General features: G+C 39.1%; 1 protein-coding gene across 4 annotated transcripts in view; it reads left to right on the top strand.

The window, feature by feature from the left end:
• Positions 1-19,060, top strand: part of man1a1 (mannosidase, alpha, class 1A, member 1) — a 422,282-nt gene that overhangs the window by 305,635 nt on the left and 97,587 nt on the right. For all 4 annotated transcript variants that reach the window (XM_048531606.2, XM_059645384.1, XM_059645383.1 and 1 more), the window contains one exon: positions 1,617-1,711. In XM_048531606.2, coding sequence (XP_048387563.1) covers positions 1,617-1,711 — 95 coding nt within the window. The remainder of the gene's footprint in view (positions 1-1,616; positions 1,712-19,060) is intronic.

Here is a 19,060-nt window from a genome sequence, read left to right as displayed (position 1 = left end):
AGGTGAAGTTTAGGATGAATCTTCTGTATCTGACCTAACAGTGAACAAGATTCAAGTTTGCATATCAGAAATTGATCGTAATGAGAGAACTAAAATGAGCACAGTAATTAAATCAACAAAGATGGGGTATTGATAAACTTAAGGATCTAAAATCTGATGTTTCTCTGGGACCTGATGGCCTGCATCTTAGGGTTTTAAAAGGGATAGCTGCAGTAATGGTGGTTGCAGTAGCAATTAATATTTCTTAGATGTGGGAATGGTCACATTGAATTGGAAGTTGGAAATGTTACATCACTTTTGAGAGAGGAGGAAACAGGAAGCTACATGTCATTTAGGCCAACAAATCATCAACGATATACTCAGAAAAACATAGTATGATTAGAACAAATGAACATGGCTTTACAAATGGGAAATTATGTTTGACAAATTTATTGGAATATTTTGAGGGTATAACTAGTAGAGTAGGTAAAAGGAACCAATGGATATAGTATACCTGGATTTCCAAAATGCAGTCAATAAGATATGACACAAAAGGTTAATCAGCAAGATAAGAGCTTGTGGAGTTTGGGATAATTATTATATTATCATGGATAGATTATTGTCTAGTAGGAAGCACAGAATTGACATGCACAAGCCATTTTCAAGTTGAAAAGCAATGAATAGTAGAGAGTCAAAAATGTCAGCAGTGGGGGCTCCGTTATTGACAATCTTTATTAATAACTTGGTTGAAGAGAGAAATCTAACTGATATAAAGCTGGGTGCCCATGTAAGTTGTGGGGAGGGCATTGACACTGCAAAGAAATATTAACAGATTAAGCAAGAATAGAAAAGCAGAATACTTTTTTTGAAAGATGCGGAACTTGTAAACTTCAAATATATTTGGGTGTGCTCAGAGAATGAGTGCAGCAAGTTAGCATGTGGTAATAGGAAACATTTAGGAACGGAAATGATATTTTGGCCTTTATTGCAAGGGGACTGTAGTACTGGAAAGAACTATTTGGTGGGATAGTTGGTGGGACCACATTTGGAATACTGTGCCTAGTTATGCTCTCCACATTTAAGACTTGCTTTGGAGGTGGTACAGTGAAGGCTTACTAACTTAGTCCCTGTGATAACGAGCTTGTCCAACAATTAGAGGCTGAGCAAATTGGATCTAAATTCTCGGAAGTTTAAAAGAATGAGAGGTGATTGATTTGAACCATGCAAGATTCTGAAGAGACTTGATAAGGTAGCCGTTTTCCTGTGTTTGAGGAATCTAAAACATAAGGCATGGACTTGAAATAAGAGAATGAGCATTTAGGAATGAGATAAAGAAAAGCTTATTCACTCAAAGGTTTGCAATTGTCTTTGCAATTCTTTACTCCAAAGGGTTATGGATGCCCCAGTGTTATATACACTTCAGGCTTTTGTTCTCTCCAGGAATTGAGAGACATGAAGAGTGGGCAGGAGAGTGAAATTGAAGCCCCAAAGTTCAATTATACCATCAACTCCTGCTCTTATTTTGTGTGTTTTGTTTTATGAAAGCTCTTGTTTATATGAGAAAGTCAATGTAATTTGTAGGTTTTTTTGACGTAAGTGCGTTAATATTTGCTATATTGCTGTTTTCATTTTTGCAGGTTTTCAGAACCAAAGCAGTGGAACTGGGGGAGAAGCTTCTGCCAGCCTTTAACACACCGACTGGAATCCCTTGGGCCTTGTTGAACATGAAAAGGTAATCAGTAAAATACTCTCTTCTCTCTTTTCAAAGTTACTGCATAAAGATACTGAGCTTACTAATGTGAAGTATTGAAGTGAACTACAAATTAACTTTGGCAAATGCCATCTTCTGTAGTTTCACTTCCGGTATTGTTATTAAGTTGTTACCACTGTTATTTTATAAAACACACGCTGTAACCTGCTGCTCATCTGCCATCATTCCATCTTTGTTTCCAAGGTACAGTCTTGCATCATGCCACAAGTGCCAGTTGATACAACTGGTACTTCACACAAGTGATGTGTCTTGTGAGAGGTAGGGCTGAATTTTCACTATGGAGGTGGGTTACTGGAGTCAGGGAATTTCCTTCCTGAGTAAACCCTCCTTATTTAAAAGGCTAAGAAATGGCCTGATTTCTCTCAGTGGAGACTATGTTGTATTAGGCTTATTGACCCTGGAAGTAGATTGTAGGCAATGGCTGGGGCATGCAGGTGGCACGTTGGATTACTTACGAAGCCCAGTTGTCTGGAACTTTGTATCAGTGCTGTTAAAAGCAGTTATTGCCTCTAGCCCACATGCCATCAGCTTCTTTTACTGATGCCTTGTCCTCTGCGAACAAATTGTGCAGGCATTGTGCCTTTTCCAATTAAACAAAACATGGGGGGGACAACTGTTCTCTGGTGCATATCCCATGGCAACAATGAGAGTCAACTCGCCTTTTCTAAACGTAATTGACACGGTGGCTCAGTGGTTAGCACTGCTGCCTCACAGCACCAGAAACCCAGGTTCGATTCCAGCCTCAGTGACTGTCTGTGTGGAGTTTGCACTCTTGCCCGTGTCTGCGTGGGTTTCCTCCCACTGTCCAGAAATGTGCAGGTTATGTGCATTGGCTATTCTAAATTTCCCCATTGTGTTCAGGAATGTGTAGACTGGGTGGATTAGCCATGGGAAATGCACAATTACAGCGATAAACTAGGGGTGGGGGTGAATCTGGGTGGGAAGCTATTTGCAGGGCCGGTGTGGACTTATGGGGCCGAGTGGCCTGCTTCTATATGTTAGGATTCAGTGATTCTATGTCCTTTCATAAACCCTCCATAACCCTTCTATGCCCGTTCACCCAGTCAGAACTAATGAGTCATGGTATAACGATGAAATAATGTTGCAATACTCAGGGAAACCCAAAAACGCTGATTCAAAAAGTAAAAAATACACTGCTGTTCCTAAAGTGCTATAAAAATGTCAATCTCGATGGGCCATTATGTTATCAGCAGCAGAAGTTTTAACTATTTGATACTTCTCAATCTTAGCCAAATAAATATTTAGGCACTGTAAAAAGAGATCACAAAATAAACTCTGATCATAATCACGCCATAGCTAAATCGGGCTCATCCTTGCTAAGCTAATGTCTTTGTAAGTCTTTATATTCATAATGAGCAGAAATAGAGCACCCTGATATCTGCTCCCCTGTTTCTTTTTAAAGTTGAATGTAATACTTCTTTTACTGATGCCTTGTCCTCTGCGAACATATTGTGCAGGCATTGTGCCTTTTCCAATTAAACAAAACATGGGAGGGACAACTGTTCTCTGGTGCATATCCCATGGCAACAATGAGAGTCAACTCGCCTTTGCTAAAGTTAATTGCAGGTTTCCTTTGGTCAAGGCGACACCATGGAGAATTCAATCAGTCAACTTCCAAATAATTAGCAGCCTTTTTTGTTTGCACGTTGTTGTCTGCTTAACAATTGAGCCTAGCACTTCCTTGATGACTGATGTCAGGTTAAATGTGTTGTAGTTGCCCGTTTTCTCTTTTACTCCTTTCTTGAATAACAGCGTTAACAGTTTTGAATTTCTAATCTGTTGGGACTTTTCCAGCATCTATAGAGTTTTAGAAAATCGTAGCGTTAACATCAGCTTTTCTGCAGCTTTCTCTTTTGGAACCTGAGGATGTAGGCCATCAGATTTTAGACCCTTAAGTTTTTGCAATAATTTTTCTCGCCTCATGTAATTTTTAAAAATCTCCTCAGCCTTTAACACGAAGGTTTTAAAATTTAACTTGCATCCTCTACTGTGAAGACAGGCAAAAATAAATTGTTCTTTGGCTCGGCCATAACCTCATACCCCGTAATACTTCTCCTGTCTGTTATCTCAGCGACCAATGTTTATTTCTAACCACTGTTTATTTTTAACTATTGTTTTCATTGCTATATACTGAGTAAAAGTGCTTGAAATCTGCTTTTATATTTCTGGTTGGCCTGCTCTCATATTTTATCTTTTACTTTATTATTAGCAACTTATTGGTGATGTTTTGTCAGCTTCTAAAATTCTCTCAGTCATCAAAATTGCCACTGCTTGTTGCAATTTTACAAGCCTCTTGGTTTAATCTAACACTATTCGTAACTTCCTGAGCAAGCTTCAAAATAATCTTACTTGTGGAGTTTTTTTTTCAGTTGAGTTTTTTTTGTTCAAAGACTTGAATCATTTCTTTAAATGTTTCCCCTTATTTGTTTATGGATGCATTGTTTAGCCTACTTACCCTATCAGCATCAGCTTGTTCTCCCTTCATAATTTTTGTTAAATTTATTAATTTGAGACTTGTTCGTGACTGATGACCATGTAGGACTTATAGGATTGTGAGTGATAATAGATTTGTTAAGAAACACATGTTAAACTATGCCATACTAAAAGTAGGCAGCAGCATACCCCCCACTGTTTCTTGCAGCTATAGTATGTCAGCTCAGTTGGTTAGGAAGTCAGCTGGGGATGCACAGTGATGCCAACAGCGTGGGTTCAATTCCCACACTGGCTGGGGTTACTATCAAGGAGTGTCCTTCTAAACTTCTCCCTGGCCTGAGGCATGGTGAACTTAAGGTTAAGCCATCACCAGTCATCTCTGTAATGAGGACACAGCCCTGTGGTCTGCTAGGACTGTGATGACTTTACCTTTGTCCTTGCCTCCGGGATAGCTGTGACACCATCTCTTAGATTTCTGTTGATTGATGACATTTGGTTCTTCTTCTGTCACTGTGCTTTATCTCCAAGTGCCTGATGTTCTGTTCTTTCTTTTCTGTCAGAGCCTATTCTGTTACGGTACAACTCAATCTCTTTCATGATTGGTTTAGTCTAATGTCATAATCTTGTTGCATTTCAGTTCACAGACCCTTACAGGTTTCTCTGTTCTTCTTAATATTCCTCCAAAGGTCAAATTTGTACAGCATTTCAAAACATCCTGTAGTAGAACAAATACTAAATATTTCGCAAGATATATAACCACATTTGCTTTTCCAAGGCATTAATATGTAAAGCTAGATCATTGATTCACTTCTCAACATAATGACTAGTTCCTTAAACTTCAACATGTTGTAAACCACACTGTTGCATACGAGCTCTGCATAAAGTGTCAGAGCCTGTTTAAGCTTGTCAAATGATTCACAACTTTTGTCCTAATCACAGCTTGCTTAACCACATTGTTTAACAACCACAGTTGGTTTAACCACTTTATTGAACCTAATTAAATCTTTATAATTTCCAATATATGGATAAAATAACTATCAGACTTTGCAATTTGGCCTTGGCATAAGCACTCAGCTAACATCATAAAAAGATGCCTAGACCCTGCTCTATCTAATTGGTTTTATTTAAATTTAAGGTTCTTGTTTGCGAATTGACTTTTCTGCTTTCTGTCTCATTACACAATGTACTATGGAGAATTTGTCACAAAAGTGTTCTGTGAATCCCTCCTCTAGACCACCCTGGTTAATTTCAATTATGCTGATCTACCCTGTACGAAGAATACAATCCCCACAATTATTTGATTACATTTCTTGCATGCTGCACTTTTTTTTAAATGCTTTGTCTACCTGCCTTTGGGTTATTTGAGGATTTTGAGGTCAATTAGTAGTCATTTAAGGACTTCTTTCTGCCACCGTGGTGTCTCACTAGCAATTCCACCTGATCAGTCTCCAGTTCAACCTGGAGGCCTGCAAGCACACTGAAGATGTAGGAGACCCTTTATCTGATTGGAAGCCCCCTCTAATGGAAATGCACACCCCTGCTTGAGGTGGGACCACTTTTGACATGGAAGTAGAGGTCCTCTGCATAATGGCAAAATTTGGGCGGAGCTTCCCAACCTGGCAGAAGCGTGCACACTATGTGGAAAGGTCCCTGTCTGCACCAAAAGAAACTGTAACCAGTTAGCACCATTGGCCTCACATTTTTTTCCAAAGTATCAGAACATTATGTTTTGGTATCTTCTCCAAATTTTGGTTCCTCTTCAAGCTTTCAGGATTTTTAAGAGTAATTACTCCTTTCTGATTCATTAACTTTTCTTAAGTTCTAGTAGTGTGCTGAATTTTGGGCTTTGGGACTTGACCTTTCGTTCCTTAATGACCAATATTGTGACAAAGTTTCATTGAAATACCTGCCTGCATAATTACTTGTTCGTGCACAAATTTCCATTGTTGTCAATGTGATCTAATATGAACTTCTTATATGATTTCTAATAGGATTCGTCATTAACTATTTTTGGATATAGATTCTCATGTGTCACCAATGAGAAAAGGAGAGATTGGTCAGCTTTGGAACATTTCTTTGTAAAAACCAGTGTTCAAATTTGCTTGGCAGACCTTATCGACTATGCTTAAAATACGTTCCGATATGCAATCTGCTTTGAATGGTTAAATATTTCGCTTTTGAATGTAGAGTTATTGCTTGATTTTCAGTGATTCACAATTTTAATCAATAAGATCAAATCAAAAACAGCCAACAAAGACTTGGGTGATTCAAAGTTTAAATATATTGAAAACTAATGAGCAAAACATGTAAAAATCTGAATTAGGGTCTGGAGCCCGCCATTCAACCTTTTTAGCTGACTGTACCATTCGGTAAGATTGTGGCTGATATAATTGTAACTCAAATCTGCATTCCTGCATACCCCTGATAAACTTATACACTCTCACTTGACAAGAATCTGTCTACCTCTGCGTTAAAAATATCCAAGGTCTCTATTTCCACCCCTATTTAGAAAAAAATGTTGCAAGTACTCTGAGTGTTCTGAGAGAAAACAATTACCCCATATATTTTGAATCAGCAACCCCTGATTTTTTAAATAGTGATCCCTCATTCTAGATTCTCCCTCAACACAGCTACCACAGGGTCCACAGCTACCCTGTCAAGTCCCCTCAGGACCCTAGGTGTTTTAATTAAACTCCAGTGGATACAAGTCCAGTTTGCCTAATCTTTTCTCTTAAGACAATCTACTCATTCTAAAGTTTAGCTTAATAAACCTTTTCCCAAATACCTCAAATGCATTTGCATTTTTATTTAAATAAGTTGACTAATAATGTACAATCTACTCCATATACAGTCTCATTAATGCCTACATAACTGAAACATAATCTTCCTATTTCTGTTTACGATTCCACACATGATGAATGAGACCATTTTATCAGCTTTCCAAACTACTTGTTGTACCTGCATAATAACTTTTTGCAGTTCATGCATGAGGACGCCCAAACCTCTGTGTCTCAGAACTCTGCAGTGTCTCAACATATAAATAATGTGCTTCTTTTATATCCTTCCTGATAAAATGGCCAACTGCACATTTTCCTACATTATACTCCATTTCCACATCTTTGCTCACTCTATTATTGCTACTGTCTGTAGCCTCTTAATGCTCTCTTGACAAATTATTTTCTTACCTGTCTTTGTGATGTAAGCAAATATGGTAACTACATCTTTTGTCCCCTAAGTCATGATATAAAGTATAAGCAATTCATGTCCCAGTACCAGTGTCTGTGGCACACCACTCATTACATCTTGCTGACTTGAGAAAGACCCATTTATGCCTACTTTCTGCTTCCAGTTGCCATCCAATCTTCTCTCCATGCCAGCATACTACCACCTCCACCATAAGCATTCATTTTCTTATCAAATCCATTCTTATGAATGGTACCTTATCAAATGCCTTCCATAAAACTTAAGTACATTACACCCATCAGCTCCCCTTTACCCACTATATTTATTACCTTTTCACAGAAGTCAAATAAACTAGCGAAACATGAGTTCCCTTTCACAACATTACTGTAAACTTATCCAAGTGCTGTGCTGTAGCTTCTTTACAATGGATTCTAATATTTTTCCCTATGATAAATATTAAGCTAACTAGCCTCTAACTTTCTGTGTCACCCCTCCCCACCCCTCATTTGAACAAAAAAATCACTTTCACTATCGTCGACTCTAGTGCAACCACTCCTGAGACTAAGGAATTTCAGAAAATTAAAACCAATGTAATTGTGTGCACATCACAGTAAATTGTTCATCTTATCAAGTCACGTTGAGTGAGTTTTTGATTTTCATTACTAGTACTGATTTGCAATTAAGATTTGCTAACGGAAATCCCCACATGGCAAGCTTGCAAAAGCATCTATATCGTCCATTAATCAAGTAAAGTAAGTAATTCACAGAAAACAGGAGCAATTAGTTATTACATATAACTAATTTAGCCTTTTTGTCAGGAAGAAACTGTTGTTCAAAGCTAAATACATGACTCAAAACAAACCTAGGTACCTAAATCAGTTTAAAAAATAAGAATATTAAGAATAAAAATAAGTACAGCACAGTCAACTGGTCTTGAAATATTAAAACAAAAGCCTGTATGGCAAATGCTGGAAGTTGGATTACTGCATTTAGCAAATCAGACAACTTCCATGGAGAGCAAAATACACAAAGCCCTTTCAGTCAGGGATATTTCGGGATTGAACAAGTGCAGAGCCAGGGGTAAATCAGAAGACCAAGCCAAAACTAGTTAATTGTTTTGCCAAACACTTCGATATAATCCATATAAGTGTACGTCTGCCACATGTTTCTAGTCACTTGCCATTTCAATTCCTTGATTCATTCCCTCTCTGTCCTAAGCTGTTGTGATGAAGCCTAATTCAAGATTGAGGAGCTTCACTTGTCTCTTGATTAGATGTTCTACAGTCTTTTGGGATCTGCACTGTGTTCAACAATTACAAATCATAACCTGTATTTCTATTTTCTTAGGCAGCTACTGAAACTGGTTCTGATGTTGTTTACACATCTTCTGGACTTTTTCTACTTCTTTCATCCTATAGCCCCTGCTATTTGCCATGAAGATTTCCTTTTTGATCTTTCCTTTCTATGTCCCCCTAACTGCCCACCACTGAGATTTTCCACTGGATCGATACTTGACCACAGATGTTAGCCTGAGTTGGTGTTTGTGTTGAGCACTTCTAATTTTTATTTGAGACATGTATGTCCACCAATGTGACAGACATCCTTATCTTATGTGCCCTCTCTACTCCTACATCATTACCTTTTCCATCACTTACAAGTATAACTTATTCTTAAATGCTATCATGATCTCTGCTTTGTTTACTGAGATTTTGTAGCACATTGCACAGTCTCACAAACCGGGGAAGTTTAGGGAAACAAGCCGATCTTTGAATCTTGTTGTGCTGAAATTCTATTACTGTATTTTGGGTTCCTCATAAAGGTGAACATATTGCAAATTTCATCTCTCCAACCATACAGACTTGTAGTCTTGTTGTGCCGCCATGCAAATGCAGCAATTTGTTGGAGTTTTATCAGATGTCACAAACAGCACTTTCCCATTTTAATTTGTGTTCAGCTATGTTGTAGTCATGTTGAAAATAATCTGTGTATTCTTTTGTGACGTGAGTTTCCTTCATTTTTTAAAGATTGAAATTCCACAAAAAGACACACACATTCTTTGTGAAAATCCAGTAGAAGCATGACGAATAAATGGTGCAAGATATTCATCACACTTGCCCAATGACTTTGTCTGTTCATTTCATAGCAGCACATACGGGGAATCACAGGTCTTTGTCAATGGGCAAGTAACTGTGTACCTCTGTAACAAACCAGAATTAGGAATATAATAAGCGACAAAGAATCAGAACCAGAATGTACATGAGAATGTTCAATTCAATGTCAAATCAGATACAGCAAAGAAAATGAAGACAGTGAAAAAAAACATGATAATATATCTGAAATTTTATTTAATTTGTCTTATCTTCTTCAATATCCAACATGATCTGAAGTAATAGTACTCCATATCTTTAAAAGCTAATTTAAGTGTGAGGGAGCTTGTTTGGCAGCAGTTAAGATTTATCACGCCATTAAAAAATGTTTTCACACTAGAATTGATGTCTGAACTCTTCCTCGTGTGTTTAATATGTATATGTATCCCTTAAGTGCCACACATTTCATGCCATTCCATGCTGAATTTCTTCTTTCTCTATATTATTCACTTCTGGGACGTGGTCATCGCTGGCTGGTCAGCATTTATTGCTTATCCCTAGTGGCTCTTTAGTATGTGATGGTGGTCTTCTTCCTTGAACCACTGCAGCCAATGTGCTATAGGTCGACCCGCAATGCCATTAGGGAGGGAGTTCCAAGATGTTGATCATAATTGTTATCTCCAGTCCACATGCGGTATACTGCTGCACTTTAATGCTGCACTTTGGAATGCACATTTGTACTTAGGAACAGACAGGGTTTCCTTTTATAGTCGTTGCTGAGCTGTTGTCATACTTTGGTTGCTCTGTTTTTTTTTTATTCACTTTATCTAACAATGTTTTGGGATGATACCAATATTGCACAGCTTCCAGAGAAGGACAACTGTAACAAAAAATTCATATGATCATGCATTTTCAAAATGAATTACAAGTTGGCAAAAAGCTTCAATGTTAGCAGTTTGCTCACACTCTTAAGACATTTGTTTAATGATAAATTTAAAGTGTTTTTGTAATTACATTCAAGGACAAAATGTATGTACGGTGGCCAGATATTTCTGAAAAGTAATGCTGTTAGATCTTAAACATTTTGTTCTCCTTAACTGTACTTCAGAATTTAGTCTGAGATGAGAAACAAAGTGAAATCTCAAGAGTTAAGTGGGGGAGCGGGCATGACACATTAGTCTGGTAGGAAGGTGAACACTGTCTACTCATAGAACATTATCCTCTTTACATTGGTATTGGCTGGATCTGAAAAGAGGGAAGCAATGAAATTAGTGTTTCTTTTACGTTGTGGCTATAAATTGTTTGGATTGTCTCAAAAAATTCTTCGAGCCAATTGCGCAAAAACGATTAAAGACCAAGTTATGTGTAATTGGCCAAAAGGATGGCTGTTAGGAATCATGGCAATAACAGAACCAGAGACTATTTGCCAGAGCTAGTTTCTCAATGGGACGTCTAACTTTAACTTCATTTCGGGTGGCGGCTTTGGAACACAAGCCATGACCTGTTGGTTAATGTCCGGTCTCAGAGGAGGTGCAGAACAGGCGCGGCATGACCATCTCCAGCTCGACAGAAAAGGAGCACATTGCCAGGACCCTGGGGACTGCGGCAACTGAAGGACCAGAGAGGAGTAAAGTCTACGGTGAACTTTCAAAGCTGTTTCAGTTTTAGTAATATCAATTTAACATGAATTTCTTCAGTATTGTGTCATTATACAATTTATTCAGTAAATTATTCTATTATCCAAGATGGCACCGGAGCCTTGTGACATCATCCACTTTTCACTCTACCTCGGTACAAAGTGACAATATTAAATAAATCCATTTCCAGATCCTTGCAATTCCTCTGTATCTTGTTACATTCTTTTTCAAAGCCCCATCTAATTCACTTTTTATTGATTTATTCACTGCTTTTTTTAGTGATACATTTCATGCCCCAGTTTCTTTGGAAAACATCTTCTTACTTTCTCCTCGTTCTTTTTTGTGGCTAATACGGTTAATTCTTAACTACCCTCTGAAATGGCCCAGCAAGCCACTCAGTTCAGGGCCAGTTAGAATTGGACAACAAATTCTGGCCTTGCCGGCTGTGCCATATTTCATGAAAGCGTTAGAAAAGAAAATTCTTAGCCCCTGCTTCCCTAAAACAATGGAGACCCCTATTTACCCCCTCGGAACATCACAGGTCCACACCTTGAGTTTTGAATAGCAGTGCTGAAAAGTTTCTACACCCTGGAGTCATGCTCACCTCCTTGTACTGAAAGGTCCAGCCAGATACTCTGATGTTCCTTGTTGGGTAAGTTATGAGCAACACTAGTGTTGGCATTCAGTTCAGGAATAAAGGGAACACTTAAAATTTTTCAAATCATTTGAGCTGAAGGCAGACTTCAGGTGTGTCTTTCACTTGTGATATCACTGGCAAGGTTGCTGAATGGAATTGTGCCTCACCATTAGGCATCACCTACCTACCTACTGTACTTGGTCAAGCAAAATCTTGCTGCAGCCCATCTAAAAGTTTAAGTTTTTTAGGCAATAAATTTGTTTAGAGACACTTGAACATTGAGTTCCATGATGAATGGCAAAGGCCTGGAAAGTCAAAATTTCCCTTGCCTTTTCTCGATAAGACCCAAAGGCTGTGTCCAGATGCTAGATGGCATTCATCTGATCACCACCACATCTTGCTCCTCTACTGTCCTCCCCATTCCTCACCATCAACATAGCTGCTAGTAAATGGGTAATTGGAGGTTTAAACCCTTTTGAGTACATTTTCAGATCTTTAAGGCCATGCCATAATCTGCACAATAACCAGCACTTTATTTTTCTGAAATACTTGGAATGGACACTGAAGTAGAAAATTAAAGAAGGCATCGTTGGTTTGACATTGGGCAACATTGCTTTATTTATCTTTTGAGAGTGATGAGTAGGGAATCTCTTATCTATTGTTACATGCAGCAAGAGTACACATAGTGAATACCTCCTTGAAAGCATAAAAATACCTCTTTAAAGGCAAGTGCTGTGAACCAATTAACTTCTGTAAATTGCTACTTTTGTAAGATTCTAAAGCTTGCAGTTGATCTTATGAGCAAACATCATTTAGAATAACCTTTTGTGAAAACCTGATTTCACAGTAGTTCTGCTGACATTTTGATTTATTGTAAACATTGATTGTTGGAGTGCAGTGTTCTATGATTATGATCTAAGCATTTGTTGCCTGATGTTGGCAGTAGATTACAATAACTTAACCTGCATAAAACATACTACAACCAGCTTCAAAGTTTTCTCAATATCCTTCCTATGAAGAAATAATTCATAGTTTTTTTTCTGCAGGGAAAACGTTAAGGCTGTACTTTGGTAGAATTATCTTTTAAGATATGGGAAAGTATGGCTCCAGAGATATCCCTGTGATCTGTGAGCCTTCTCATATCATAAACCATGTACAGTTTTCCCTATTTGAACTCCACCAAACTTACTTATTCACTTTAAGTGTTCAGTGAAATTTCGCTTTGACCCCCTAAGGTAATCATGTGAAACTCAGAAGTTATCAATCTGACATTACAACCTACATTTTTCAGCCTCCCTCCATAGGTGACATTTTCACTGTCCCACGAACATGGAAATCGATTCATTCCATAGGGTACTGTTGTCCTCATCCTTATTGATTTTAAGCAATGCTCTTTTTCTGATATTTGTCTGACATTAACTCCTTCTGATGGAGTTTGTTTCCTGTAAAATCTTGAAATGCCTTCCAATGTGTGTGTGTTTTTCTGTGGGATGGTGACACAAACTGAAAATGCTATTATAGAGTGAAGTCTGATCAATATGTCACAAATCCTAACATAGTATTCTTTAGATACTTAAAATTCTGACATTGTTGAGCTTTTTAGCTTTTTTTAATTATTTTGCCAGTGTCTGGGCATCTGAGATAATGCAACTGCCATCATTCCCAGAATCCCTTTTGAAGTATTTCAGCTTTTCAATCTCATCAATTACATTACCATTTCACATTGGACAAACAGCTGTGCATTGTATGACATTTATTAGTGTTAAATTTCATTTACAATCTGCTTGTAACTGCATCTCATAGAAAGAGGAGGTGGGGGCACAAATCTGTAGCCCTCCGTAAACTAATCAACAATACTAACCCAGGGTGAAACAATTGCTTTATCCAGCTTTTACATAATTATTTTTTTTCCCCTTCTGAACATTAATACCAGCTCTCAATGTTTCACTGGAAATTTTGTAAAATGTTAAATAATGGGAAGGGCATTCAAAATTCTTGATCATTTTGCTGCTATCATTATATATTAAATCAATTTTGTAATAAGGTTTTCATAATTTACTTCAGAAGCCAGACATTTTCTTTTTTGTTATTCTTTCATTGAATGTGAATGCCACTAACAAGGTTCAAGCTTGTTTCCTTTCCATAATTGTCTTTGAGAAACTATTGGTGAGCTTCTGTCATGAATACTGCAGTCCATCAAGTGCAAGAAAACTCGCAGTGCTGTTAGAAACATGGGAACACAGAAACAGGAGGAGGCCCTTCCGCCCTTTGAACCTGCACTACTTTCAATAAGATCATGGCTGATCTGTGGCCTAACTCCATAAACCCCCCTTGGGCCCATATCCCTTGATACTCTTGCTTAATGGAAAAAAAATTGCTGTCTCAGATTTAAATTTAACAATTGAATTAACATCAACTACTATTTCAGGAAAAGAGTTCCAAACTTCCATTACTCTTTGCGTGTAGACATGCTTTCTTTCCTCTGTCCTGAATGGCCTGGCCCTAATTCTTAGGCTGTGCTCCTGATTCTAGAATCTTCAGCTTGTGGAAAAGGTTTATCTTTATCTGCCCTGTCTTTCTTTGTTGATATCATGAAGACCTTAATTAGATCACCCATGAACTTGTGAATTCTAGAGAATAAAGGCCTAATTTGTCTAATCTCTCCTCATAATTTCGTTCCCAAGAAGGAATGATAGTGTAGTTCCAAGTCAGAATGTTGTTTAGAGTGAAGGTGAACATACAGGTAGGTGTGAATTTCTGCAGTTAGAGTCGGAAGGCATCGTAGGTTTGGAAGAAGCTGCCAAAACAGCCCTGGTAACTTGCTTACGGTGTGCAACATTGCCACTGTATGTCAGTGCGTTGGGGAGTAAATGCTTAAGGTCGTAGATGATCAAATGAATCGCGAGTTTTGAGAAGATTTGTAGCTCAGGTTGAGTTTCTGGATGTGAGTTCGCTTGCTGAGCTGGAAGGTTAGTTTTCAGACGTTTCGTCACCATTCTAGGTAACGTCATCAGTGAGCCTCCGATGAAGCACTGATGTCATGTCCCGCTTTCTATTTATCTGTTTAGGTTTCCTTGGGTTGGTGATGTTGGTGACATCACCAACGCAGGAAATGACATCACCAACCCAAGGAAACCTAAACAGATAAATAGAAAGCGGGACATAACACCAGCACTTCGTCAGAGGCTCACTGCTGATGTTACCTAGAATGGTGACGAAACGTCTGAAAACTAACCTTCCAGCTCAGCGAGCAAACTCACGTCCAGATCAAATGAATAGCTTGGGATGGTGTTGAGCTTCCTGAGGGTTGTTGGAGCTGCATTCGTCTAGGAAAAAGGAGAGCATTCTATCACATGCCTGACTTGTGCATTGTACATTGTGGACTGCCTTTGGGGAGTCAGGTGATTTATTTTCCATAGAATTCCCAGCTTCTGACCTACTCCTGTTGCTGCAGTATTTGTGTGGCAGGTCCATTTCTGTTTTAGGTCAATAGTCAAGCCCCAGAAGATGAATGTGGGGGTATTCAGCAATGTTAATACGATTTGATGTTATTATTGATTTGTCTGTCTGGATGCATGTCCCAGGCACATGCCAGTTATATCGAGTAACAACTTTGAGACACAAATTGCCATTGAACATTACAATGCTTTACGACATTAAAAGCAACTTACTGACAAGCTACTGGAGTTACACAAACTAAACTATTGTCATATATATGTTAAACAACCCATCTGTAGGAGGAACTCTCGAAACATTACCTTCAACTCATCTTCTGGAGAGTTGGCCCCACTCTGGGCTCTCCTTTTCAAATTCCAACTTCAAAGAGGCATCTTAAGAGTTGGTCCCAGTCTCCCTGTCTCTGTAGCTTTTCCTGCTTTTAAGGTTGTAAGCCTCCTTTTTATAATCCATCCTTTCCATCTACTGGAATTCAACTTATCAGTCGCTAGTTGTACTGTTAATTGATTTACTTCCTGACTCCATCCTGCAGAATGGCCTGTAGTTAATGCCTCATATCTCTTGTCCTATTCTACACAAGACATAAAGGGTCCACCTTCTGATGGAAATATTCTGGCTCCAAATGTGCTAAGGTAACAGTGCAGAGCTGGAGGAGCAGAGCAGGCCAGGTAACATCAGAGGAGCGGGAAAGTTGATGTTTCGGGTCGAGACATTTCTTCAGGGAATTCTAAAGAAGAGATTTCTAAAGAAGGGTCCTGACCCAAACCATCAACTTTTCTACTCCTCTGATGCTGCCTGGCCTGCTGTGTTCATCCATCTGCACACTGTGTTATCTCTGACTCCAGCATCTACAGTTCTTACTATCTCCAAACGTACTGAGTTGTCTTGAGGTGTTGTCACTGGTACAATACCAGAAAATGCCACATTTCGGACAGTTTGTTTCCAATGAACTCGTTGACCTTCAGAAATGTGATCAGCAGTCTGTAGTAATTAGACTGACCCCTTACATTTGTGTGGTGTTATTGTTACTTGCCATTTACTACGAAGTCTGAGTGTTGTCTAGGTTTTACTGCATGTGAACGTGGACATGTTCCGTACCTGAAGAGTCATCAATGACATACTGGGCAATCATCAGTGAACATCCACTCTTCTGATCTTATGTTTGAAGGATGGTCATTGAAGCAGCTGAAGATATTTGGACCTTGTGACTGCCGTGCAGAATTCTTGCAGTGATGTCCTGGTACTGAGATAAATGTCCTCCAATAACTCAGCCACCTTCTTTGTGCTGGGCGCAGCTCCTATCAGTAGGCTTTTCCCCTGTCTTCAGTTTTGCTAGGGCTCTTTGATGCCACATTTGGTGACATGGGATTTCAGCCTCAGCTCGACTTTGGAATTCAGCTCTTTTGTCCTGGTTTAGACCAAGGTTGTAGTGGGGTCAAAAGCTGAATGATCCTGGCAAAACTCAAACTATATTAGTGTACTGTGGACTGCCATTTGGCAGCATTGTCAACAACACCTTCTATCCCCAATTTGCCAATCACCAGGATTAGGCTGATGTACAGTTATTAGTCAGTTTGGATTTTCCCTGCATTTTGTTAGTGCAATGATGCTGTGGCATTAAGAGGTGTTTTTTCCTGGATTCTTTCAGAGAAGGTTGGGAGACAGGTGTTGAGCGGCCTAGGAGAAGAAAAACAATTTGTGAGGATTTGGATTTTTTACATTGGAACAATAGAAGCAGCCTGAGTAGATATGGTCAAACTGTCATAGTTAGCTTTCGGCAATTGCTGTTAGGATCTTGAAGTAGAAGCTATGATTTCACTCTCTCAATAACAGCCAAAAGCTGGGTCTTCACTTCCTAGGCTGCTGGCTTACATATGAGACAAAATCTATTTTCTGAATTAGCTCTTTTGCCAAGAATGAGTTTAATGGGATGTTGCTATATTAGAACGGTTAATTAATAATAGTTACTGTATCTATTATTCTGTTAAGTTATCCAATACAGTTAAGTTATTCCAAGTTGTTCGTTCTTTGGTTGCATTTTAATTATAGTATTTGACTAAATTGTGTTTTGCTTAACGTTTTTTCTCTGATTGAATTGCATTTGGAGCATGGTACCTGATGTTACATTTAAACTAAGAAAACCTCTCGACATACCTTGACAAAGTCTGGACTGGTCCATAACATTGGCAACACAAGCTTGGGCAATTTTCCACATTGTCAAAAGTGTGAACACTTTGCTAGCATGTGGTTAATTTTGGTCGGCAAGTCCTCGGCATACTGATGGAGTATTAATTAAAATTCCCTGTAATTACTTGGTGATTGTCACATTAAACAAGTGAAAATTTCAGTAAGTGCCACATGTGGTTTTGGAGTAGATTTGTAGCTCAGGTCGTGGGTGTTGAGGTTGGTTGGCTCGCCGAGCTGGTTTGTTGTTCCGCAGACGTTTCATTACCTTGCTGGGTAACATCCTCAGTGCAACCTCTGATTAAGCATCAGTGTGTTTTCCCGCCTGGTTTTTAAACTCTGGAGTCTGTGAGCTGGATTACTTCACTCCTGGTTTCCCTTTGTAGTGCAGGTATATATGGGGTTGAGCTCTGTGTGTTTGTTGATGGCTTTCTTTGTGGAGTACCAGGCTTCTAAGAATTCCCGTGTCTGTTGCTGCTTTGCTTGCCCCAGGACTGGGAGAACACCAAAATCCTGGGACAAGCAAAGCAGAGATGGGCACGGGAATTCTTAGAAGCCTGGTACTCCACAAAGAAAGCCATCAGCAAACACACAGAGCTCGACCCCATATACACTCCACTAAGAAGGGAAATCAGGAATGAAGTAATCCAGCTCAACAGACTCCAGAGTTTAAAAACCAGGCGAGAAAACACACGGGCGCTAATCGGAGTGTGCACTGAGGATGTTACCCAGCAAGGTAATGAAACGTCTGCGGAACAACAAACCAGCTCGGCGAGCCAACCAACCTCAACACCCACGACCTGAGCTACAAATCTTCTCCAAAACCACATGTGGCACTTACTGAAATTTTCACTTGTTTAATGTGACAATCACCAAGTAATTACAGGGAATTTTAATTAATACTCCATCAGTATGCCGAGGACTTGCCCACCAAAATTAACCACATGCTAGCAAAGTGTTCACACTTTTGACAATGTGGAAAATTGCTCAAGCTTGTGTTGCCAATGTTATGGACCAGTCCAGACTTTGTCAAGGTATGTCGAGACGTTGATCTGAACCCTAAATTTTTCTTAGTCTAAAAGCTAGGCGGGAAAATGCGACAGCGCTACATCGGAGGCTGCACCGATGATGTTACACAGCAAGGTAATGAAACGTCTGCAGAACAACAATGAACCAGCTCAGCGAGCCAACCAACCACAAGTGCCACAGATACTAGAGTAATCATCAATCTTGTTTAAAATTTGACCTTTGACCTTTAGAGTCATGCAGCACAGAACAGACCTTCGGTCCAAACAGTCCTGCCGACTATAATCCCAGACTAAATGAGTCTACTTGCCTGTGTCTGGCCCATATCCCTCCAAACATTTCTTATTCATGTACTTGTCCAAATATTCTTTTAACATTGTAGCTGTACCTGCATCCACCACTCCCTCTGGAAGTTCATTCCACACATGAACCACTCTGGGTTAAAGAAAATAACCCCTTACATCTTTTTTTTAAATCTCTCTCCTGTCACCTTAAAAAGAAATGCCTCTGAGTTTTGAAATCCCCCACAATAGGGAAAAGCCATCTTATCTATACCCATCATCATTTTATAAACTTTGAAAGGTCACCCGTCAACCTCCTACACTCCAGTGAAAAAAGTCTCAGCCTATCCAGCTGCTCCTTAATC

Source organism: Stegostoma tigrinum, chromosome 4 (assembly GCF_030684315.1).
Source record: "Stegostoma tigrinum isolate sSteTig4 chromosome 4, sSteTig4.hap1, whole genome shotgun sequence".
NCBI lineage: Eukaryota > Metazoa > Chordata > Chondrichthyes > Orectolobiformes > Stegostomatidae > Stegostoma > Stegostoma tigrinum.
Note: the sequence above shows the minus strand (reverse complement) of the source record. Positions and strands in the feature narration are given on the sequence as shown.